Consider the following 26,099-nt stretch of genomic DNA (forward strand, 5'->3'; position numbering starts at 1 on the left):
TAAGCCATCTCCTTGGGTCCACAGTCCTTTAATCCTCATTTTTATCAAGGGTTTAATCACTTTTTATTATGACATAATTTAGATAGGGAAAGTCTGACATGGCTTTCTAGCTAGTGTAGCCTAGAGAGGTTCTCAAAATATGGTCCAGCATATGAGGTCCACAGGTGCATGAGATCCCAGTGCTAAGATGTCCAGTCGTCCTCTTGTACTTGTCTCCACTACTACAAGTGCTCTGATACAGATGGCATGGAAGCCTAAGCACTGTCCCTGAGCTTGACATTACTGGTGTCTGTAAACATCAACCACCACCTCACCCTAATCACTTCTTCACAGAGTAACCTTCCATCATTCCTCTGAATCTTGTCCTCTCAGCTCTCAAGGATATCACATTCATTCATATCAATTTTCATTTTATTCCTTTGGCTTCCATACTGGATCTGTTCCTCCCTCTTATGTCATTATCTTCTTTTCCACTGGATCACTGCTTCCGAGATACAAACATGCTCTGCTACCTCCAATTCCCAAACAAACAGAAAACTCCTCTAGCTTCTCCTGTCTCGGTTTGCTCTCATAATCAGACTATCTACATGCCATTTCCTCAGCTCTCAATTACTCTTCAACTCTACCCAGCATGGTTGTGCAACATCACCAGATCAAATGTTCTTCTTTGATGATGTGCAACCATGTCCACACACCATTCCTCTTTCTCCCTTGACTTCTGAGCAGTCAAGTAGACACATCTATGCACTCAATCACAGTACAAGATACCTTCTTCAGTGTTGGATATTCCAATCCTATCTATCCTCTAACAGTTGACAACTATTCAGAACTCAAGCCTGTGCTTTTCTCTCCTTATTCTCTTCTCAGACCATCTAGTTTGCTCCTATGAAATTTAATTTTTTTTCTTATCCTATTACCATCCTGTCATCCTGTTTCCATCTACCCAACCTGTTCAAGTAACAGTTCATGTATTTCATAGGTCCCTCTCCTCAGCATTTCTAACCTTTTAAAAAAAGTCCTTTCAATCTTATTTATATGTATCTACGTTTATGTGTGTATGAGCCCATGGAGGCAAGAACAGGGCACAGGACCCTGTGGGGCTGGACTTACACATTGTTGTGAGCCATTCAACATGGGTACTGATAAATGAACTCAAGTCCTCTTCAAGAACAGTATTTTCTCTTAAGTATTAAGTCCTCTCTCCAATACTACAGCTTTTTGAAAAATAAAACAAATGGTAGCCTAACTAGAACCTTTCTTCCCTATATATGATAAATCTTAGATGTCATAGGTCAGTACATACAAAGGTGTTTTATGCTTTTGTACTGCATTCTACTCTGAATATGTATTAAGAGTTACTTAACTAGCTCCTATGGGTAGGCATTTCAAATTTCTTATCATTATGAAGAATGTTGTAATGGATACTTTTGATGTGATCATTTTGCACATGTGAACTAATAATTGGGATAAAACGTCCAGAGAGAATTTGCTGAACTGAAAATTACATGTAAAGCCAGGTGTGTGGTATATATTTGTAATTCTAGCACTCAGGGAATTGAGGCAGGAGGATTACGAAATTCAAAGCCAGCCCATGAGAGCCGTTTCTACTCTCCTCCATCAAATTACATTTCCACAGAGATGTTAATTTATACTCCTAACAGGCTAACAGTAATGGAATTCTCATAAAATTAAATATGATCAATATATTAGTGGCAATTAAAATTGTATCACAAACAAACCTCTTTTAAACTCTTAAAGATTCACTTGTGTACTTGATGTATTTTACTTGAGCTACTTGAGTATCTCATAAGTATAAGACTTTGTGTTTCAGAACTCTAATTTGCAGTAAGGCTCATTAAGGAAGGGAATGGCTCAGTTGCCTTTAGCCTACTGGCTATGGGTGGGTTAGGACTTATGTTGGTCTTTTCTGTGTCGAACACACAGATTGCAAGCCCAGCACCACTTTGAGATCTTTGGCAGCAGTTAACTGCAGCTCACACATGATTGAGCATGTATGACAATGAGTATTCAGAGATGGGTAATGCCTGGGGGGCGCTCACCAACCTAAGACAGAGCACCTGTGTGGCCTGGGCATGTGGCTCCATGACGGGTAAGGTGACCTGCTGACGTCCCATGCAACCTAAGTCAGAAGCTCATTTATTAGTAAAAGGGGGACCTGCAGGGCCCTGGCCCCCATTTTGGGTAACTGTTGCCTTGCTTGCTGACCTTGACCTTGATATCCTCCCTATGCTAATTCCCTCCCAGGTTTCACCCTCCTGAATGCTTAAGGGAAGTTCCTTGTCTGTGTATCCTACATAATGGGTGTTAACAGCTTAGATGCAAGATTGTAAAATATCGGTAGCGAACTTCTGCCCTTTGGGGTTCTTCCACTGTGCTGTAAGCCTGTATTTAAGACCTCCTCCCTCCTTCAATAAACGGTATTCCGCATTAAGAAAAAATAAATGAATAAATAATAATTAAAAAAAAGACTTTGTGTTTCTACTCCTTCCCCCTTAATCCCCATCAGCCCAGCAGTATGTGTCAAGTCTACCTCCTATTTAATCTTCAAGCATCTGTATGCCTCTTTTTCACTACCAAGCACACATAAGCAAGCTAGTTGCCTAACAAGCTCCCAACTTTCTCCCACTCTTCTAAATTACATAGTTTAAAGTCCACTTGTTAAATAAGACATTTAGCTAACTCATCGGCTTCCCAGTATCCTCAAGAAACCCTACATTCTATGTCTTATTGTTCTTGGACCTTAGTTACAAGCTCTTACATAGTAATCTTTAAGTCATCTGGGCTCCCACCTCCCTGTCACCTCACTTCCTCATGCCTGGCTATTCTGGCCTTTCTTGCAGTTGTCAAAGCTAAGAGCCACTTCTCAGTCTCTCCCTTAAAATTTTGAATTTTTGTTTCAGAGCATCGTAGTTCTTTGCTTAATTGTGTATTATTACATCTCCTCTTCTACTATACAGTAAGCTCCATGAGAGACTTTTTATTTGCTGTTGTGACCCCAGAGGCTGGACAGTACCTCACATAAAACAAAAAGTGGTGTTCATTTCATGCAAGCTTGGAGTCAGGCAAAGGAGAATCTACTCTGTTACAATCTCTAACACTTTCCCCAATGGAACGTAAACTTCCTTGACAATGAAAATTACATTCTACTTTGAATCACAAACACTAGTGGCCAATTAAGTGGTTGGCAGGCAAAAGAGTAAGTAAGTGGCTCAACAGTATAAAGCTACACATCTTTCGCTATAGATAGCAGGTTTTTAAAGAACAATGCTGTCCTTTTCCTTAGGGACTAGACGCATGAAAACAAGCCAATGGCCATATCCTGTGTGTTAATACTGATTAGTTATAGCTGGGTGGGTAAAAAACTTACCAGAGCAGACTTCCCCACGCCTCCTGAACCAAGGACCACTAGCTTGTACTCACGCATGATGTGCTCTGTTTAAATACTGACAACCTGAAAAGCAAAAAGTGAAAATAAAAATTCACAAACATACAAAACCGCTTAAGAATATAGCATCAAAAACAGTATTTTGCTTAAAAAATGTTTTCCTTGATATTATCTAACCAGAGCACAGAGGCTATTGAGCAAAAATCAAACATTTTTCAATAATAGCATTATAGGACTAGTGCCAGACACTTTAATTTATTGAAGATGATCTCTTACTAGGTATCAATCATTAAGCCTGTTCGTGTTACTTTGGAGAGTGACCATAAAACGGGACATTAAAATCAACAGTCTTAAAACTATAACCATGAACTAATTATTTGCAAAGCTGCACTTTGGAGATAATCATGAGTTTTAATATAATCTACATGCTATTTTTACATGCTTAAAACATATAGTAGTTCTGTAATATTTTATTCATTGTTACATTATAGCTGAACTGTGTAAAACGTCAGCTTGAAAATTCTTAAGACTATAAATAGTAGGTGAAAGACATGTTAACCTGTACCAGCAGGCGTTAGTAAGCACTCCCTAAGATCCAAAGAGCTGCAGAAAATAAATGAATTATAAGCTTATCTTACAAAGTAAAAGCCAGGAAATAATTTCCAGTGGCCCATAAGGAGTAACAAAGGTAAAACTTTTCACCCTATAGGAAACTGCTGGAACACTGGGCAAAAAATGAGATAATTATTTTAGACATTGAAAAATAAATAATGTAGGATGATAACATGTGGATAAGAAAGAAATGAAGTGAGACTCAAGCTCCTTAGCTTTCTGTCTGAAGACACTTCAGGTTGTGCTACAGGAAAAAGGATTCAAGAACAGCTTTGCAAATATACCTGAGAAAAGGGAGCTAGGCTCTGACAATTCCAGAAATCTTCAGAAGGACCCACTTGAGACTGGGACCAAGCTCTCACTCAATGACTAACCGAAGAATGAATGGGTAATTGTCTGTTATACCTAGTTTTCTAACCAAAACAACAGAGGTGCATGTTTTATCCAGACACTGGTTTTTCTCGGCATGATTAAATTCCATGGACTATCAAGAATAATTGACTTGACAACATATTCCTTAGAAATGTATCAAAAAAACTACCAAGCATTTAGACTGAACTACATAAGATAAAGCAAAGAAGAGACCTATATGCTGCTGAAGTCCCAAGGTTCACCTGGTGCTTGAGAATGGAGTTCTTTCTTGGTCAAACGCCAGGCATCCACTAGATACCTCACACTTCAGCAGAAAAATCTAACAACCCCCTTAGTGATTCTTTTCATGCTTTTCAACATGGGGCTTTACAAAAGCCATGGCCGGGTGGGGTGGCTCACACCCTTAACCCCAGCACTCAAGTGGCAGATCTCTTTGAGTTTGATGCCAGTCAGGGCTACCTAGTGAAATACTGCCACACAAAGAAGAAAGTTATGGAATGTGAAGCTGAGCTGTGCTTACGAAAGTACCTGTACTAATATAGTTTACATTTTATCTAGTTACCCAAAGAGAAAAAACAGTGATTTTTTTTAAATTTAAATTTCACCTTTTATGCGCATGAGTGCTCTGATTGCTTGCATGTCTGTGCACTATATGTGTGCCTGATACCCAGGGAGGCTAGAAGAGAGCACCAGATAGATCCCTTGGAACTGTAGTTACTTATGGTTGTATGCCACCACATAGGTGTTGTGAATCAAACCTGGGTCATCAAGAATAGCCAGTGCTCTTAACCTCTGAGCCATCTTTCCAGTCCTGACACAGTGATTTTTTTTTAAATGTTATTATGGTTACATTTGTATAACACGGACTGAAGAAAGAACAGATCAACAGTTAAAGGAGATTAGTTAGGAAGCCACATCAAGTAGTTCAGTGAGACCTGATGGAGACCTGTATTGCAACACCAGGGCTGAGAAGGGGGCAGTGCTTTTCTGAAGGTTTGGGACTGTACTTGATCAGAGATAACTGTTAGGAGAAAAAAAGAAAGGCACTCATAACTTCTAGGTATCAAGTTTGAGCAAGTAAGTGGCTGACAGGACACCTGCAACTGAAGCAGGTACATTTCTTAGAGAAATGCAGTTTGAAAGTCCTGTGGGAAAAGTATGTAGGAGCATTTGATAGCTATTTTTGAAACTCAAGTTTGGAGGGGACTAAAAGATGGCAGCAATTAAAACCACAGCAGCAGACAAAATCAACTAAGGAGCACTCAGTGAAAAGAGAAGCAAGCTAAGAAGGAAACTGAAGATAACCACATGTTATCACAGAGACATAGAAGGAGAGGTGAGCTGTGCTAAGTTTGTGCTTGACCAACTTATGTGGTATCCTAAATATGTACTGGACAGTTCTCTTCTGTACCTGAGAACAGCGCTGATGGCTGAATACAAGAGCATACTGCTTCCCGCACCAAGCCTGTTCGATCCTTCTCCAAGCCTCTTAAGGGATTGCTGTCTTTATGACAGAGTGTGAACTCACTAGCTCTCTAACTCAAGTGTGTATCTTTAGTCACAATACAGCAAACAGTGAACTTGTTTATATTCCCCAAATGCCTCCAGATCTTCTAGGGAAACAGGAATTAGGGAAAGAATTCAGAGATGATCAAATTACTTGGGGGAATTCTCCAACAACAGAATATTTAGCTTCTGTCCCTTAACAAAATAGTTAAGATATCCAACTTTCAAAGTCATTTTCACATACAGAATATTGGTTGTAGATATACATATGTAGGCACATCCATAGAAACAAAAAAAATAGCTTGTCCAACAAGCACACGCATACAAATTATCAGTAACAGTAACTGGAATTAACATTTTCTTTCTAAAAGGAGTTACTTCTAACACATTACTGCCAAATTAAAAAAAAAAAAAAAACCACTATATTCTTCCAAGCAAACTCTATGTCTTTTTATGGAAATCTCTTGTATCCTTCACTCCCAACAAGCACCAGAAAATGTCTTACTTTGGCTAAGACTACTGACAAATACAGAGGACAGGATAAACATGGCACTCTGTTTAAGTTTTTAGTCAATCTTGACTCCTTAACGTTATGGTTCAAGTTCTAAAAATTTTCTTTCATTCTTCCTTCAGCAAAACTAGTTTTAGAAAATAACATAACTTGGTTGTCAAAGCAAATAAACCCTAAATTTGTTTTCTGTATTTTAAAAATACACAAACTAAAGAACTATAAGACAAAAGTTTTTCCTGCAAATTGAACCTAAAATATAAAATTTACTAAAGGAAATCAAGTACTTGGATGAGGTGAGAAAATTTAAGATATTTGAGCTAAACTTTAAACAGCAATGACCCCGAAGGTGCTCTCCTAGAAACTGCTTGCTATATTTAACCTTATTCACTTATTCATTCATAGACAGTCTCATTACGCATCCCTGGCTGACATGGTCAATACTCTGCAGACCAGGCTGGCCTCTGACAGACAGATCTGCCTGCCTCTGCCTCTGGAGTGCTCAAATTAGAAGTGTACGCCACCTTCTATTAAAACTGGGCAAGGCAACCCAGTATGAGGAATAGGGTCCCAAAAGCCAGTAAAAGAGTCAGGGACAGCCCCTGCTACACAACTGTCACATATATGCAGAGGGCCTAGGTCTTAACACAAGGCAAGGTGCTTAGTCTTACTACAACTTGATATGCCACGTTTTGTCGATATCCATGGGAGGCCTACCCTTTTTCAAATAGAAATGGAGGAGGAGTGAATGGAGGGGAGGTAGGGGGGGAGTTGGGGGAAGATTATGGGAGGAGAGGAAGGAGGAAAAACTGCAACCGGGAAATAAAATAAATAAATGAGAGGGGAGGCAGAGAAAGAGAAAAAGAAAGAAAGAAAATAAATAATTGGGAAAAAAGTGTGTGTCACCATACCCCACCCCATGGTTAAATGTTTGCAGATACCAACAATATTATTTACTTATTTCTGAGGCATAGTTTCTCTATTATATTGCCCTGGCTATCCTGGAACTCATTATGTAGACAAGGCTAGCCTCAAACTCAAGAGATCACCTGCCTCTGTCTCCCAAGTGTTGGGATTAAGATGTGCACCACCACACCAGAGTCAGTATTTTAAAACTGGTAAGTGGGGCAGAGGCTGGAGCATACTGGTTGAGCACAGCATGCAGCTCGGGGCTGGATTCTCAGCACTGCAAAACAACACAGAATAAGATTCTGGCAAGTGGCCACAGCATGTTTTAGGGAGGGGGGAAATGCATACAGAAACCATGACAGGATTTAGCTTTCTAAAACAAACAACCATCTTAATAGTATAACATATGGAGAACTCCAGTTTTCTGATATGAAACCATATAATTACTATCTCATTGAAAGCATTCACCTTGAAACCCTCTTTTCTTGTAGTTTCTAATATTCTCTAGACTGGTCTACTTGGGGAAGGGAGTGTATATACAGAAACTGCTGAGGAAATGAAAGGTGCCATGTGGTGTAAATGGTGGACTGAGTCTCAGAACATTTTTCATGCTCACCATGCATCAAATTTGCAGGTGCTCAAGTCCCTTATATACTACAACATCTGTATAAGAACTACATATATCTCCCTATATACTTTAAATCATTTCTAGATTGCTTGTGACACCTCATAAAATGTGAATGTTATGTAAGTTGTTACCATCACATGTTATTTAGGATAAGATATAAAAAGAAAAAAAAATGCACATGCTCAGTACAGATGTCATTTTCTTTCTAAATATTTTTTATTCATGGCTGGTTGAAGCTACGAGCACAGAATATAAGATTATAGCATGTCAGCTGTATTTTATCAGACTATATGGCCTAACAAACCACAAAACATTGATTATGTGGCCCCTTAAAGAAAAGACTGCTAATCGCTCCAGTTTACCAGAGGAAATATTAATATATCCAGAGGACTAGACAAGAGAAGGGTAGAAATGTTAGAACAGAACATAAAAGAAAAGGAAATTAACTGCAATGATTACTGTCTGACTACCATGTACAAAATACTGGGTTAAGCACATTATTTGTTAATATTTTTAATTCACACAACATTCTTAATATTCTCATTTTTATCTCAATTATCCTCATTTTAAAAGAAAGATTTACTTTTATTTTCTGTGTAAAAATGTTTTGCCTGCATGTCTGTGTACCATATGCATGCAGTATCCAAGGAAACCAGAAGAGGGCAATGGATCCCCTGGAACAGCAGTTATAGACAGGCATATTATCTTCATTTTTTTAAAAAAAATGATTCTATTTTTATTTTATGTTCATTGGTATTTTGCCTATATGTATATCTGTGTGAGGGTGTCAAATATCCTGGAGCTGGAGTTACAGACAGTTGTGAGCTGCCACGTGGGTGCTGAGAATTGAACCTGGGTCCTCTGGAAGAGCAGACCGTGATCTTAATCACTGAGCCACCTCTCCAGCTATTATCTTCATTTTTATAGAAGAGTCAGAGAGGCTAACACTAAACTAAGAAAGCTCTTCAGAGATGGAGGGCTGATTTCATTTAGATGAGAAAGGACAACCACAGATCAGAAAAACCATTTGAGAGACAAAAAAAAAATTAAGATTATAACAAAACTAAAGAAACAGTTAAGAGACCCTGTGGGAGGCTGTAAAATAAATGTGTAAAGACCTTTCGAGGTTATAATGTTTATATAAAAGATCTATTGGAGACTTATAAAACATGATTATATAAAAGGTTGGTAGATGGGATGAAGAGGAAAGCATGGTTTAAAATAAGAGTCAGTTACTGAGTTTATATACTGAGCCCAGAGCATAGAAGAAAAGGACAGAGACAGGGAATATATAGTAAGAGGGTGCTATGATTTGAGTGTATGCCAATCTCATGTGCTGGAAACATAATCCTCAAAGTCATATCTAAATAGTATAATATTTGAGAGGTGGGACTGAATCATGAGGGCTTCGATCATTAACAAAGAATTACTGGGTTGTCTGAAGATTGGCTTTGTTATATAAAAGTTTTCCTTTGCTTTGGAAAAGGATGAGTATTTGTCTCTATATGGAAAAATTTCAAGTCTAAACAACAGTGGAAAAACGTAATGCCAACAAACTAGATGAGTATACTTTCAAAATTACTAGGAAAGGTGCTAAGGAATGGCTTGGCGATAAAGTGTGCTGTTCAAGCATGAGGACCTGAATTTAGATTCCCAGCACACAAATAAAAAGCCAAATACGGTGGTTTGGGTCTGGTAGTGTATACCTCTAACTCCAGCACTAGTAAGGTGGGGATGGGCAGAAGGGGAGCTGGGGCAAGGGGTGGGGAATGAGAGGCAACTTCTTTTTTTTTTTTTTTTTTAATTTTTATTTTGCAATACAATTAAGTTCTACATACAGGCACAGATTCCCTTGTTCTCCCCCCTCCCGCCCCCCTCACCTTCCCCCCAGCCCGCCCCCCATTCCAATCTCCTCCAGGGCAAAGCCTTCCCCACAGACTGAGATCAACCTGGTGGACTCAGTCCAGGTAGGTCCAGTCCCCTCCTCCCAGGCCGAGCCAAGCGACCCTGCATGGGCCCCAGGTTTCAAACAGCCGACTCATGCAATGAGCACAGGACCCAGTGCCACTGCCTGGATGCCTCCCAAACAGATCAGGCCAATCAACTGTCTCACCCACTCAGAGGGCCTGATCCAGTTGGTGACCCCTCAGCCATTGGTTCATATTTCATGTGTTTCCGTTTGTTTGGCTATTTGTCTCTGTGCTTTATCCAACCTTGGTCTCAACAATTCTCTCTCATATAAACCCTCCTCATTCTCGCTAATTGGACTCCCAGAGATCCACCCGGGGCCTAGTCATGGATCTCTGCATCCAGATCCCTCAGTAGTTGGATAAGGTTTCTAGCACGACAATTAGGGTGTTTGGCCATCCCATCACCAGAGTAGGTCAATTCGGACTGTCTCTCGACCATTGCCAGCAGTCTGTTGTGGGGGTATCTTTGTGGATTTCTGTGGGCCTCTCTAGCATTTTGTTTCTTCCTATTCTCATGTGGTCTTCATTTACCATGGTCTCCTATTCCTTGTTCTCCCTCTCTGTTGTTGATCCAGCTGGGATCTCCCACTCACCCAAGCTCTCTTTCCCTCGACCCTTGGAGAGGCAACTTCTAAGGGATGCCTGGGCAACCAGTTTTACAAAAACAGTGAGTTCAGGTTCAGTGGAAAACTATGTCCCCTCTAAATAAAGTGGAGAACAATAAACGGATACCTGACATCAACCTCAAACACTAACATATGTAAGACAGATATAAACACGCTTGCACCCTAAGCACCCACATCTACCCCACAAATGAAACACATACACACATAACTAGGAAAGCAAAAACAAAAACAAGAAAATTTATTCAACCAGACTCAGAAACTGAAAAATCAACAACATTAGGTCTAAATCGGGTCCCCCAAATGGCAGCACTGATGACAATGCCTTAAACAGGACGACTCTGTCCCAGTGGACAGAAGGGTTGTTATACTGGGTAAACAGGAGCTTAAAGTAAGCATTCAGGAATCTCTGCAGGCAGGCTTCTATTTACCAGGAAACCACTACCTCCCCTATCTGCCCGCAGTGGTCAACTACCTCAGACAGGGCATCTCAACAGCCTGCATCAGCTCCAAAAGCACCCCCACCCCTATCATTTAAAATCTGCTTGCTTTCCAGCAAACCGCTGTTCCCTATCTCAGAGGCAGAATGGCAGTTTGTCCCCACCATTAACTTTTCTTTCTACCCACAGAATAGTCCAGTTCAGTGGTTTCACTGTATCCTCACTTACAAACAATAAGAGTGGTAAACAGTCGGCCGTGGTGGCGAATGCCTTTAATCCCAGCACTCAGGAGGCAGAGCCAGGAGGATCTCTGTGAGTTTGAGGCCAGCCTGGTCTACAGAGTGAGATCCAGGACAGACACCAAAACTACACAGAGAAACCCTGTCTCGAAAAACCCAAAAAAAAAAAAAAAAAAAAAAAAAGGGAGTGGTAAACAAAGATAATAGGAATAATGCAAAAGAGGGCAGTAGTCCCAACACAATGAAAAGAAATCCTAACTCCAATTCTGTACACTACATATGGTGAACATTTCTTTATGAGAAGTCATTGCTGACAAATACAACACTTAGGAAATAATATACTTAACTTAGATGTGGCAAACTTGTACAAGGGGCTGGTTTTTGTCTTTTCTGGCTTTAAATATTAAAATTAAAATATAAGAACTTCTTTAGTGGCAAGCCACCAAACCCAGCACTAGACAGGTCATGAAGCCTCCTGTGATCTCTACTTCACACAATACTCCACTCCATTTCTGGGTAGCTGAGCTGTTAGAAGTTCTTTCCAGTGCTCTGGGTCTTGTAGTGGCCACTAGCTGGTTTCAGTTCTGCCCACTGTTATAAATAAAACAAAGAGAATTCCTCTTCTATTTCTATACTTCAAACGTTTGAAGAGGTTTTTTTATTTCTTCCTTAGTCTCTATATGTATTCTTCTGAAGTAAGTAGTCGTCTTCTAATGTTTTAAAACCTATTTCTGTTACTACTCTGGTCTGTTCTGGAAAAGCTTCAGTCTCTCGTACTCCTTTTAATATATACTTGGTACTTGGGATATATCTTGGTGGCAAGGTTATTTGCATACCCCAGTAGTGTGCAAACAAACAAAAACCAAACCAACAAAACCATCCCATGGTTGCTTAGCACTAGGAGTCACTATCTTTAACAAAAAATGTGGTCACTATTACCTTAATCTACAATTAAGTTACTAGACTATTTTCCTCTATAATTCTAAGATTTATACTGCTGCCTCTTTATTTTGGTTTTAGATATGGAAAGAGTACCCATCTACAAAGTGCTAGAGAATCCCTTATCCAAAGTGCCCGGGTATAGAGGTGCTTCAGACTCTGGACTGTCAATCTGCACTTGCGGAATTTGGAGCTCTGCTACTCAGCCCTCCTAAGGAAATGAGCTCAGTACATCTATGTCTTAAGTAAGCTTTTTAGTTGAGGGGAAAGTAGAGACCTTACTAGAAGGCTGGTGAGTGTGTCTGGTTTTTGTTTGTTTGCTTTTGTTGTTGTTGTTTTTAAGGAAAAAGCACTAAATTATAACTTGTTCTTAGTGTCATCACTTTTTGGTGCATGAAAGAAACTTAGAAAAAACTCCAGGCAGTTTCCACTGATCCTTCGGTTCACAGCATTTCTCTGCATTTTCCTTATATACATATTAACTAGAAACACAAGTTATACTGTTTTAAAGAAGCATCTATATCATCTAACTAAATCTTTGTCAAAATCTTTAGTAAGAGGCTGGTAATGGTGGCACACACCTTTATTACCAGTACTTAGAAGGCAGAGGAATGTGTATTGGAGCCTACTTGTTCTCAGTTCCAGGCCAGCCAAGGCTACATAGTGAGATCCTCACAAACAGACAAACATATACCACCACTTGAATGATAGTTAATTCACTGAACAAATTCTTGGATTTTTCTAAATATTCAAGTAAAAGAGTTTCAAAGGTAACAATAAAATTTCTGTTGTTTGATAAGTGGTCTTGAAAGTTTTAACATAGTATTGTGACAATAAAATAATCTACCATTGAATTTATCCACTGGCCAAAAATGTTGCTGTGTGTGGTAGTTAATTTTGGTTGTCAACTTGATTGGGTCTGTAATAAACTAAGAGACATGCCACTGGGTAGGCTAAGGGTAATTTCCTGGAAGGATTAAGTAATGGAGAAATCCTCCATTGAAGTGGATAATACCGTCCAGCAGAGGCTCAGATAGAAGGTTAAAAACTGTTGCTTTTTGTCTGCTTGCCTTTACGCCCTGCCAGTGAGTGCAGAGACTCTGCTGCCATCTTTCACAGGCAGCGGAACTCAGCCTCTTGAACTTCTACACAGACAGTGGTTCTCCAAGAACCTTCCAGGCCTTCAGTGCCAAGTTAGGTCAGCTGAGGCATCTACTCTTGTAGACTCAACAGCTATAAGGCTCTCAGCCTCTCCAGTATGTAGACAGACATTGTTGGACTACACACCATGTGTCATGTAAAACAACTAACTAAATCTCCTATTTATTCATTCTTGTATCTATTTATTCTATTGGTTTTGTTCCCCTGGAGCACCCTAATACAATCTCAATCTGTCACATTTTTGGTGTTTTTTTTTTTTTTTTCTTTTTCTGATGACCCAATGAGCTTAATTAGTACTGGCTACATGGGTACAGGAGAGGGGTTATTTAAAGAAAGACAAGTTAACTTTTCAGTGGGTACATCACTGAAGAAAATCTCCCCCTTCCTCAGCAACTATGAACTGCCAATATTGTTCATGATTGTTTTTGGTTTTTGAGACAAGGTCTTGTTCTGTAGTATAGACTAGCCTAGAACTCACAGCAATCCTCCTGCTCCAGTACCTAAATGCTGTGGCTATAGGTGTGTGCTACAATGTCTGGCTCCTTTTCTAATAATGCATCCTTCATCAGGAATTACTTATCTCTAAACTCTATCTTTTGTAATCTTACTTTGGGATATCCAAATAGGGATAATTGGTCCCAGGTTTTGTTTTAAAAGTTACATTGCTCTCCATTACCACCAATCTTGAAAGATATTTTAGTTTAGTTTGTTTGTTTGTTTTTCGAGGTTTCTCTGTGTTACAGCTCTGGCTGTCTTGGAACTTGCTTTGTGGACCAGTCTGGCCCCAAACTCACAGAGATCCACCTGCCTGCCTCTCTGTCCTCCCAAGTGTTAGGATTAAAGGCTTTCACCACCACCTGGCGATATTTTAGCTTTAATAGCTGTTACTTTCAGTACACTGCAGTTAATGAGTCTATTGTATTGGTTTCTATTTTCCTTTCACTAACTCTGCTGTTGTAATGGCAGATCTTTCCAAAGTAATTTGTTTCCCCCCTCTGGCTATTTTGATTGTGGTTTTAACTGAGCTGTTTAGGCTTAGATTTCTATTTAGCTTGCTTAGGATCTAATGTCTTCAACTGGTGTCTTTTTGCTGTTTTGGAAATACTCAACCTTAATCCCCTTAAATATTATCTCTATTCAAGTTTTCCTCATATCTGGAATTCTGGTCAGACAACTGCTAGATCTCTTCCTGTATTAGGATGTAGATGAAGCTGCTATAATGATAATATATATTGTCTTAAACAATATTCAAGCCTCCCCCACCTCTGCTTATATGGTCTAGGGCTTCTTTGGCAGTTTAGTAATATACAAGCCAAACTTTTACATCTTACTCTGTCACTAAAGTACTACTTTCTATACAGCCCCACTTCCCCCAAAATAGCTCACCAACCATGCTACATTCTTGTCAGTCCATGGGACGGAAGACAAGGAAAGAGAGGCCATACTTTTCCTCCTTATGCATGACCTAGAAGTTGCACAATTTTCCACTTGCATCCCAAATTGCTAAGAGTTTATCACAAGGACAGAGTTCACTTGCTGGAAGGCAATGGAATGGAAGTGTTAGCTGGGCAGCAAGGCATTCAACTAGCACATCCATTCATCACTACAGGGAAAAGGTATCAAGAAAACAACACTTCCTGCCATAATTTTCAAGTAATCTTTCCTTACATATTTCTATCCTTGTCTCTTTTAGTTAATCTGTTTTCCAGATTATCTTCTTGTTCACTAGTTTTCTATCACAACTTGTTTATTTAAACTTATTTATACAAATATATTTATATTACAAATTTGTATGTTTATAAACGTGTATCTTTAGTTTCTAGATATTTTTCCCTTCAAAGCTAATGACAATACTTCCCCATCTCATTTTCTTTTCCTTAAGTAGCACAGTGAAACAGTTAAAAACCTAACCACAAGATCCACACTGGTTCATTTACTAACCCTGACCATGTTACTTCCTCGTTCTGTGCTTCAATTATTCACCTGTAAAGTGGTCCTTGCTTCACAGATATGAGAATTGACTGAATTAATATGTAGCACAAATTAGAATATTGGGAGAGTCACAAGAAGTTCTATAACACTAAGTATCATAATGCTATCATTTTTATATTTTAATTTAAATTTTCCTAAACATGCTATTCTATATACAATAATGATAAAGCATGAAGTCAATCGGGGATCTAATTCAGTCATCTGCTGTTGTGTGTGGTTGGTCCTTATTTTCAATATCTTTTTTTCTTTCTTTCTGTTTTGAGACAGGGTTTCTCTGTGTAGCCCTGCCTGTCTTGGAACTCGGTCTCAGAGATCCCCCTGCCTCTGCCTCCTGAGTGCTGAGATTAAAGGCGTGCAACCACCAGCTCTTTTTTCTTTTTAAACGGAGTACTTTTTTTAACTATGACATGTGTTTGCTTCTGCTCTGGGGCTATCTCTGGCGGGAATTACTGTAAACCATATTCTTATCTTGGAACTATCTACAAACTGAATCAGAGATGCAAATCTCACAGAGATTGGGTTATAACTATAAAATGCTCCCCTCCCCACTTCTATTCAGTTTTCCTTGTAGTTGTCCAGGGTTGGGGCTACATTAGACACACGATGGGCTGTTTCCTAATAGGCTGAGTTAGTCTCCTACCAGTATGTCTCCAAGACAATGTAACTAACCCCAAAAGTTCAGTAAATGGCCTCATGACAAAAACAGGTTGTGGTAGTTGTTCTAGCTTCCACTTCTTAAGCCTGTACAGAGCATGTCCTCTAAAATACTCACTCTGGGGCTGGGACTTTAGCTCTGTGGTACAATGTTTCCATAGCATGTGCCCCACCACCATACACAAGGAAATGGGGATGAGCCCACTCTTGTACAGTCTCGTTCAGGTGACAACAGCTGCAGCGAGGTAATGAATCCAATGGCCAGGTCATATCCAAAAGTACTGGCTCTGAAATTCTTCCTGCTCCCTCTTCTGCTGTGTCACTACTTTTTTAAAGGTAGAGTAAGGGAAGAGGACAGCAGTGTTAGAATTACCTAGAGAAAGAAACCGTTACCTTCTAGCTATAGAACCCATCTATTCCTTTTTTATTACCAAGACAACAGTCTTAAACAGTCATTATTGTTCTTCTAGGACTTCTGAAACTGCCGTATAACTAGGTCACTCACTGTTGCTTAATCTCCACAGTACAATAGCTCTACACTGTATCCAGAATGATCTTTTTAAGATCTCGATCTCTCCCCTGCCCCAGTGTGTGTGTGTGTGTGTGTGTGTGTGTGTGTCTTACCATGGTCACTGTCTTGGTTAGGATTAATTGTCAACTTGACACAGCCTAGAGTCATCTCAAAAGAAAGCATCTACTGAGGATCACCATGAGCCCACGAGCAATCCAGCAGCATGCCTCTGCTGTACATCATTGGGTATGAATTCTCTGGTTGGAGGCAATGCTACATGTAATAGCAAGGTGTCCCGCTTCCAGGTTCCCACTCTGAGTTCCTGCCATGACTTCCCTCAATGATGGACTGTGACTCGGAAATAAATAAAATAAAGTAAACCCTTTCCTCCCCAAGTTGCTTTGATTATCGTTTTATCACAGCAGGAGAAGAAACTATGACAATTACCATATTCCTTAGAGAATCAAATGGCTTCCTTTTCTTCTGGGGATACAGATTAAACCCCAGAACCAGTCTTCAAAGCTCTCAATAACTGGCCCCTTTGTACACTATCTTCCTCTACACTTGTACTCACCACTGCCAGGCACCCTGACTTTCCCTTCGGTCCCTGCCATCTGGCATGCTTGCCTTTACCGTGGGATTGTAACAAAAGCAGTTATTTCTTTTTCCTGAAGTGCTTTTTATCTTCTTTCTCCACTTAGCTAATGCTGACTGTCGTCCTGAGATCTCAGTGTACTACTTCCATAACAGACTTTCTAGGGATGGGGGAATGGTTCAGTGGGCAAAGCGCTTGCCGTGCAAGCATTAGGGCCTACATCTGAATCTCCAAAACCACATAAAGCGGGATACAGTAGTGTATCTATACTTCTACAGTAGGAGAGAGGACAGAGAAAACCATGGGGCAGGGAAGACCATGAGCCATCTGACTGGTGTACTCTGCATAGAGGCAAACAACAATGAGACTCTGCCTCCAGCAAGGTAGAAGGTGAGAACCAACACCTGAGATTGCCCTCTGGCCTCCATGTGTTCCATAATGAGACCTCGTCTCAGAAAGGGAAAAAAAAAAAAAGAACCTTTTAATCTCGTTCTTACACAAAGCAATCTTATGGCACTGTTTTAATAACAAATTCTAGATTTGAAGTAGAGGGGCTGATAAAAATATGCCACATGGCTGAATGTTGCATCATCTTATCAAATGTATATTCCCAATGCATTTGTATCAAATAATATATAATCTAATTTAGGGAGAAATTCATCATTTTAGTTTTTTTTAAATCCCTGAAAGACAGCTAAGAAAACAATTTTATAAACAACTTTAAACAGGCTTGTTCTTCCTACTATGAATTTTCATGCTATGAAGCAAGTGAGGTAGCAAGACTGGTTTTGGGTTATTTGGTTTGTTTGCTTTTCTGAAGTGACTTTCAACATAAGCCCAGCTGCCTTCAAACTCCAGCTCCTAGCTCAGTCTTCTGAGCGCACCACTACACCTGCAGACAAGCTGGGAACCTCGAGTGACACTGAGATGGATTTGAAAACTTGAAAAAGAACTAAAAGAGAAGGGCTGGGGACACAGCTGCAGCCGAAGTCTAATTTGAATTCCAGCACCAGAACAGAATGAAAGAAACACTATCATTTCTTTTATGTCTTGTTTTAGTGTTAAAAAGTCTCATTTATTAATGCAGTAATTTAAATTGTAGTAGGTGATCAAGGTTACATATTACATCATTAAATCATTAGAATGAGCTGTTTTTTAGAAACAAAAATACTTTAAAATGAAAATCTCAAATGTACTTTTTACATTAAAGAAAATTACTACACCAAGGCAAAACATACTTCTCATATTAAAATGATTTAATATTCATCCAGAAGGGATGATCTTTGCCAAAGTGCCCATGACTATAACTTTTCCTTCTAAATGTCTAGTACTGGGAATGCCTCTAATTAACAGAAGGGAGAACAGTATCATATCCAAAAATATCCTGTACCCTGCCTTTGGGGACAACATGCGCTCTTGGATCCACGAGCTATCACAACTCAGTGAATGCCTGTATCCTGTTTAGCAACATAGGAAATCATCACAAAGTGTAATGGCTGACTGATGGACGTGGAGACGGGGCAAAGACAAATGACATTTATAAACTAGGCTAAAAAAAACCTGGGTGTAGGTGTGCATGCGCACGAGTGCACAGGAGCATATGCACACAACACAGGTAACTGCTGGACATCTTACTGCTTCCACCTTATTTTCTGAGACAAGGTCTCTCTCTGAACCAGAGCTCACTGGTTAGGAAAGACTAGCTGGCCAATGAACTCTCGGGATCCTGTTTCTGATTCCCTGTGAGATTACAGGTGTACACTAGCAGCCTAGCTTTTGACATGGGTGCTGGGGATCCAAACTGAGTCCTCACGACTACAGGGCAGGTGCTGACTGAGCCACTTTCACAATCCTCAATCTAAAAAAACTGATTAATACTTTCAAGGTTGACCAGAACATTTTTTATTTTCGTACTTTAAAAGATACACTTGGCCAGGTTAACTAGATTCTTCTAAGCACAGCTAAATATGTCCAATTCTGGAACCCACTGGCAGATATTCTTCCATAAATGGTAGCACTTACTCTAATTTTGTTCCTTCAGGGGACTGCCAAATAAACTACATACTTTTAATCTTAAAATGAAGAAGCCTGAATTTGGTGTCATTTTGGGGGAAAAAAAGATCACTGTCACAAAGTTTCTGACAGACTTGTCTATTTATTTTTTTTTTTTGAGGCAGGTTTAGCTTGATCATAAACCGAGCCCGGGCCTCCTGAGTGCTGGAATTCAGGCAAGAACTTCCTCACCCAGCAATATCTTTATTTTTTTTTTTATAGATTATTTCATTTCTTCTATTCAGCTGAAATGTTGTGACCTTGAAAAGGAAAGTGAAACCATTTGACCAGCAGCAACTGAGCTTTATATAGCATTCTGTTATTTACAAAGCTTTTAAGTAATCAAAAAATTTAAGCCAGGCGGTGGTGGCGCACACCTTTAATCCCAGCACTCGGGAGGCAGAGGCAGGCGGATCTCTGTGAGTTTGAGGCCAGCCTGGTCTCCAAAGCGAGTTTCAGGAAAGGCGCAAAGCTACACAGAGAAACCCTGTCTCAAAAAACCAAAAAAAAAAACCAAAAAAAAAAAAATTAAAACATATTATTGTCCCCATTATAAAGGGAAACCACAAGTACTTGGGTTGAATGACTTAGTCATAAAATAACTAAGAAGCCATATCCGAACCTGTTTCTAGTGTTTAAATGACACTAGCTTTTCAATATGTTATGCTTTTGTTATATAATAACAACAACAAATAATTCCCGCAAACATTTCCTGAGTGCTTAGTATAGATAACTCATAATAAGGGGGCTGAGGACATAGCTTAGTGGTAATATCTGCTTAGTGTAGGCAAGGCCACTGGTTCAACTCTGAGTATCACTTGGGAAGGAGGAAGTCATAATAAGCTTAGAGGTAGAAGCTAATTAGTAGATAATATGCACAAGAATCCACATCTAGGAAGAAAAGTCATGATTAAAACTCAAGCAATTTGATTTCAGAGTTCATTGGCTAACATGCCAACTTGCCTCTACTCACATACACGTGTACATAAACTTGTATTTATGCATTTGGAAGGAGACTGAGGAGTGGGGGGACATTTAAAGAGTATGTATCACTGTGTCTTTGTATGTATTGCCTGAAGGCCAGAAGAGGAAGTAAGTATAGGTAGATGAGTATAATAGATGTGAAATTTTAAGATTAAATGTTTTTAACAGCAGGCTATCCAGTTACTGTGGTCTATCCATGACATCATAAGAACCTGGAACATTTGTATCCCGGGGCCACAGTTTTACAGCAGGAATCCAAGAAGAAAAAAGAGCCAAACAAGCAACATGTAGGGTGGAACAGAGGAATGAGAAACTGGAGGAGGGAGAACGGCAAGGAAACACAATTTTTTTTAACTGCCTACTAATAAATATATTTTAGTTTTTAGCAGCTTCAAGGTCATATCTCCCCCTAAAAATGTAAAGATGCCATCCTATCACTCCAAACAATACTTGGGAATGGTAGCTATTCAATAAATTTTTACTCCATGAGATAGTTGAAGCTGGATTCAAAGCCAAACTTTGTCAAACACTAATGTCTATAACCTTTCCTACTGAGTTCCTAGTTCAATAACCCAGGAAGTCTTTAGAATTGGATGACAATGGAACTGTGACTTGAGATAATGGCTAATCTTTTATCAGTTCAGCAACACTGGTGTGAACAACAAATAATATATACATAACATTCAGCAACACTATCAATTTAGGAACCCTAAATTAGGAAACAGCTTAAGGAAACATACTGCTTCTTTAATCTTCAGAACTGCAAGGTTCTGAATTGGTCTTGAATTGAGGTGGCCCTGGCCTGAGGTGATGTTGCAAAGTAGAAGGCACTTTGCTGCCACACACAGCATGGAGGGTGGCAAAGGAAGTGGCAACAAAACCAGGGAGGCATGGTTAGCAAGCTTTTTTGAAGCTGAAAGGACAGACTGCTTGCAGGCTGATCTGGCTAGCATTCTGCTAACTGGCATGATCCCCGTCTCTACATGTGAATATGGATCTACAACATCTTCTTTAGGATATGGAAGGGTTTATTTTGCCAAGGGGAGCTAATAAAACTCAGGGCAGATTTGGATTAACCTTCTTTTCCACTGGAAGATGTTAAATGGAAGGGGCTACATTGGAGGAAAGGGATGGTCTTCAGCTAGGGTTGAAGGAAACCCAAAACAGGACAGGTTAATGCCAAAATGAATATGACAACTAGGCAAGAGGCACTTTAAGGTGTCCTCTAGGTTCTTTGATTATCCTCAATTATGTATCTGATGTTATCATTCAGAAGATGTGTGGTAGAAAAGGTGATCTCAGCACAGCAGCAGTTGGAAATGTGGCAGACATGGATGAAAGCATAGGTAGTCTTCTATGGGTAACATAATGTGGTGGACCAACACTTACCACCCTCAGGGAACTCTGTAACAATGAGAAACACATGAAAGGCTTCCTATACCAACAGTCACTCTAAAGACTCAAAAATGGAGCACTTCAGAAGCCATCCAGATCAATTAATAAGTCAGTCTGAAGCGCCTTCTCCCTTGTACCTACAAGTACTCTGAACAAGTCAAGATGCTGCTTTGCTGTGCTGAAGATCACAGTGTTTAGGCAGGACTGCACTCCTTGCCCTCAGTGAGTGCAGCCACTGAGTATGTGTTCCCTTGTCCTATGGAGATGACCTCACACCAATTCTCTCTCCTACCCACTAAACTGGAAAACACCCACTTTTCCCAGAACTCAGGTCATACTTCCTGTCATCACTTTATCACCACATTTGGCTTATTTAACAATCTGAAACTGTAATGTTGCTTCATCCTCCAAATAAACGGTAAAAACAAAACCAAAGTCTAGTTCTAATGTAAAAGAAAGTTGAATATGTCCTATATAGCTATTAAACAAGAATAAGTATGTTTTATTTTTTGCTACATGTTAAGAAATATACAAAAGGGCACATAGCTTTCTAGGATGTATATTGAAGATCTACACTGCATAAGACATTCTATTTTCTCACAGTGGAATCAAAAGACCATATAAAATTGAAAAGCTCATTCTGGGGATTAGGAGATACAAATTGCTGATTACAGATATTTATAAATAGATTTCATTGAAGGTTTACTGCCTCAACATTCTTTTCACACAGTCATCAATCCAAGTAGACTAAGCAGCCTATCAAAACCTGACACCTAAATCACTGGAACCAACTGCCATCTGATTACAACATATCAAATTCTTCCCCTGTGGTGGTTTGAATTAAAATGGCCAATTTAGGCTCCTATGTTTGAATACTGGGTTTCCTGTTGGTAGAACTGTTTGAGAAGGCTTAGGTGTGGCCCTGTTGGAGTAAGTATGACACCAGGTCAAACTTCCAGGCTTCAAAAGCCTCTCACTATCCCTAGTGCACTCTTTGTTTCTTGCTGTTCCAGATGTGAGCAGCTCTCAGCTGCTGCTCTGCTGCTTGCTCCCACACGGCTCAGCCATGGCAGACTCTCACTCTCTGAAACTATAAGACCAATTAAACACTTTCTTTTATAAGTTGCTTTGGTCATGGTGCTTTATCACAGCAAAAGAAACATAACTAATGCACCCCTCAAGTCTGTTCCCCAGAAGAAGAAGGGATGATTTTCATAAAATGTAACCACCTCCTTTTACCCACCCTCCCAAGTGAGTAAAATGTTTTATTATTGACCATCATTATCCTTAAAGATAAGGAATGAAATGTTAATAAGGCCTAGGAAGAAGTCTGTATAATTTGACCTCTAAATCCTGCCCTAAATTTGCCTTACAATGCGCCCCCTTCTGCCTCAACAATCTAGCCTAATTGGCTTTCTTTCATTTTCTTCAGTGTACTATGCTCTCCTCTGCCAGACACAAGCCTGCAGGTAAAGTGTTTTAGTGAGGAGATGGGGGTATGCATGATCACAGCCCTGGTTTCAATCCCCAATACTGTAAACAAACATTTTGGAGAATAATGAAGCAGCAAATGATGAAACGAGTTCATGGAGTATGTGGTTTAAGTTTTCAAAAGTCGCATTTGATTGACTATAAGCTAGGCAAAATTAAAGAACAGAGGTATGCTGAAAGAACAGGGTGGCAAAGTCTTGAGAAAACTGGCGACTTCCATAAGAACAAGGAGGGCCCTAAAACTGGAGAGCAATGGGGGTTCATTACTAGGAGATTTTAACAGAGCTAAATCCAGCCTTCTGGCCATGGTAAGGGCTTTGGCTATTAAGCTGGTATGAGACAGGATGCCAACTGGATGACTCTGAGCAGAGGAAGACAAGCTTCCTCTAGCTATGAAAGAGAAAAAGGGCAAAGGCAGGAAGAACAATAAAGGCAACCACAACCACCCAAGACAGCGTGGACCAAAACAGCTGCAGTGGAGGTGGTAAGAATCAGTTAGCTTCCAAATATAGTTGGAGATGAGGCCAAGCAAGAGAGGAGCTGGGAGGAGGGGAGATTGCTAAAACAAAACACCAAAACTCAGAAAATGCATGGGACACCAAGTAGGATACACACAAAAATAATCTGCAGATATTCAAACTGCAAACAAATGAAACAAAGAGAAAAAAATGGGCGCATAAGCCAGAGGTAGGATAAGAATTACATCAGACTTCTCTTCCAACCACATAAAGAGTAGAAAGTGAAATGTTTAAATCATTCAGACAAAATATGCCAAGCTACAATTCTACGTCTAGGTCAATTATCCTTCAAAATGAGGGAGAATCTCCAAACAAAAACTGAAGGAATTTGTCACTGACAAGCTTACCTTGAAAGAACTATGAAATTATTCAGAAATGACAATGGTTTTAATCATAAACAACTTTTACTTTTCTTGGCTTAACAAATAGCATTTGCTAGAAATGAATATCCAACACACCAAAAAGTATAGAACAGGGAGACCAGAAACAAATCTTCCATATTTGCTTTTAATTATAGTACTGTACTGACTGATGGCAGCATCAGTCAGTAGCTGACAGATCTATCAGGCAAAGTCAGTAAGGACAGAGTTGACTGACATTTAAAGACTAGTCCAACCACCAACAACAGAATATACATTATTTTTCAGTAGACAAAAAACAATTACTAACACAGGGCATACGCTATACGTCTCAATAAATGTAAACAAATTTAAATCATACAAAATTTTCTACCAGACTGATGCTACCCAAACTGTTGTGCTCTGTTGCGGCCCTTGAACTGCCTTCTGCTCTTCATCATCATTTTCATCTCTTTTTATTTCACTTCATGATCTCCTGGCCTTATCACACTGTAACTGATACCAATCAAGAATAGTTAACATTCCCATTTCTAAGAGATGGTGCTTTATGTAAGAAAGAAAAGATGGCACAATCTAGTCTGGTTCCTTTTATAGCTTGACTATGTCTCAATGCTAAAAGTTTAACTTCCAAAGCTTGATTTAATAGTTCATAAACTGTATCAGAATGGACTGGGGAAGGAATGTATATTTAAATGTTCTAGTTTAGGTAGCATTTCTAAAATGATCAATACTTAAACTTGTTTCTTTTTCCATAATATAAAAATGTCATCATCGAATTGTGACACTGAGACATGACAGTCATACACATAGTAATTTTCTTCTCTCATCACATAAACAGTACTAATATAATTGTTTTATAAGGCAATGAACCAATAGTGGCTTATGTCTTGTATCAACACTATACTTTTCAAATAAGTGAACTGTAGAAAATCAGTTTACTGAGTATATAACAAGTCTTTATATTTGTTATTTTATATAACTTCATTTTACTTATTATATTCTCAGTACTAGAGGGTATGGTTTTTATTATGTTACAAAACTGTGTACCTAGTATGTATACAATAAAAAATACCAGCATGGAGCAAAAATATTTTCTAACTGATACAATCAAATTTGAAATCACTTGCAAAGATATGATGAGAACCTCCAAATATTTGGAGACAATGTATGTTTAATAATCCAAAGTTTAAAGAAGAAATCAAAAGATAAGTTAGTATTTTGTTGTTGTTGTATGAGGTAGAGTCTTTTTATGTAGCTCTGGCTGGACTGGAACTCACTCTGTATACTAGATTGGCATCAAACATGCAGCAATCCTTCTCCCTCAGTGTCTCCTTAGTTCTGACATTGGAGGCATGCATCACCACATCTGGTACAGAACTTCACATTCTTAACAGAGTGGAAATGAATATACAAACAAAATGCACAGAATAGGGATCCCAGAAATAAATCTTCACAAACACAGTCAAATGGCACATTCAGTCAGGAAAGGACAATCTTTTCAGTAAATAGTGCTAGGAAACTGGATGTCTACATGCAAAAGAATGAAGCTGGACACTGATCCTATTCTGTATATTAAAGCTGACTAAACACGATCACACTCTAAACCAGAGACTTTAACTAAAGTTGCCTAGAAGAAAGCACAGCAGGAAACCATATGGCACTGGGGCTAGCAATAACTTTGGAAACATGACACTTGAAACACAACCCTAAAAGGGAAAAAAACCAGACTAATTGGACATCGAAATTCAAAACTTTTATGCATCAAAGACACACCAACAAGGCCTCTAGGATGGCTCAGGGGGTAAAGGTTCTTTCCACCAATTCTGACCGAGTTCAATCCTCAGAGCCCCTTTCCATTTTTGTTTCCCATTTCATATCACCTGAATCCTGCTATTCTCCTCTCCCGGTCCCTTTACACTTCCCTGGTTTCTGTGGTTATTTCATATTCTGTGCTCACATCTGAGGATTTGGAGCACAGATGAGAGAGAACACATAGTATTTATCTTTCCAGGTCTGAGCTACCTCACGCAATATAATTTTTTTCAAGGTCCATCCACTTACCTGCAAATTTGATGATTCCATTTTTCTTTGTAGCTAAATAGTATTCCACTGTATATGTGTACCACACTTTCATTATACATTCATCTGCTGAAGGACATTTAGGTTGTTTCCATTTTCTACCTATTGTGAATAGGGTAGCAGTGAACACGCCTGAGCAAGTAGCTGTGTAGTAGG

At 39.3% G+C, this 26,099-nt stretch overlaps 1 protein-coding gene across 1 annotated transcript in view; it reads right to left on the reverse strand.

Annotated features, from left to right (window-relative positions):
• Rap1a (RAP1A, member of RAS oncogene family) overlaps positions 1 to 26,099 on the reverse strand; it is a 79,823-nt gene that overhangs the window by 17,280 nt on the left and 36,444 nt on the right. The window contains exon 2 of the mRNA XM_059266028.1: positions 3,389 to 3,472. Coding sequence (XP_059122011.1) covers positions 3,389 to 3,445 — 57 coding nt within the window. The 5' untranslated portion in view covers positions 3,446 to 3,472. The remainder of the gene's footprint in view (positions 1 to 3,388; positions 3,473 to 26,099) is intronic.

This window comes from Peromyscus eremicus, chromosome 6, assembly GCF_949786415.1.
Source record: "Peromyscus eremicus chromosome 6, PerEre_H2_v1, whole genome shotgun sequence".
NCBI lineage: Eukaryota > Metazoa > Chordata > Mammalia > Rodentia > Cricetidae > Peromyscus > Peromyscus eremicus.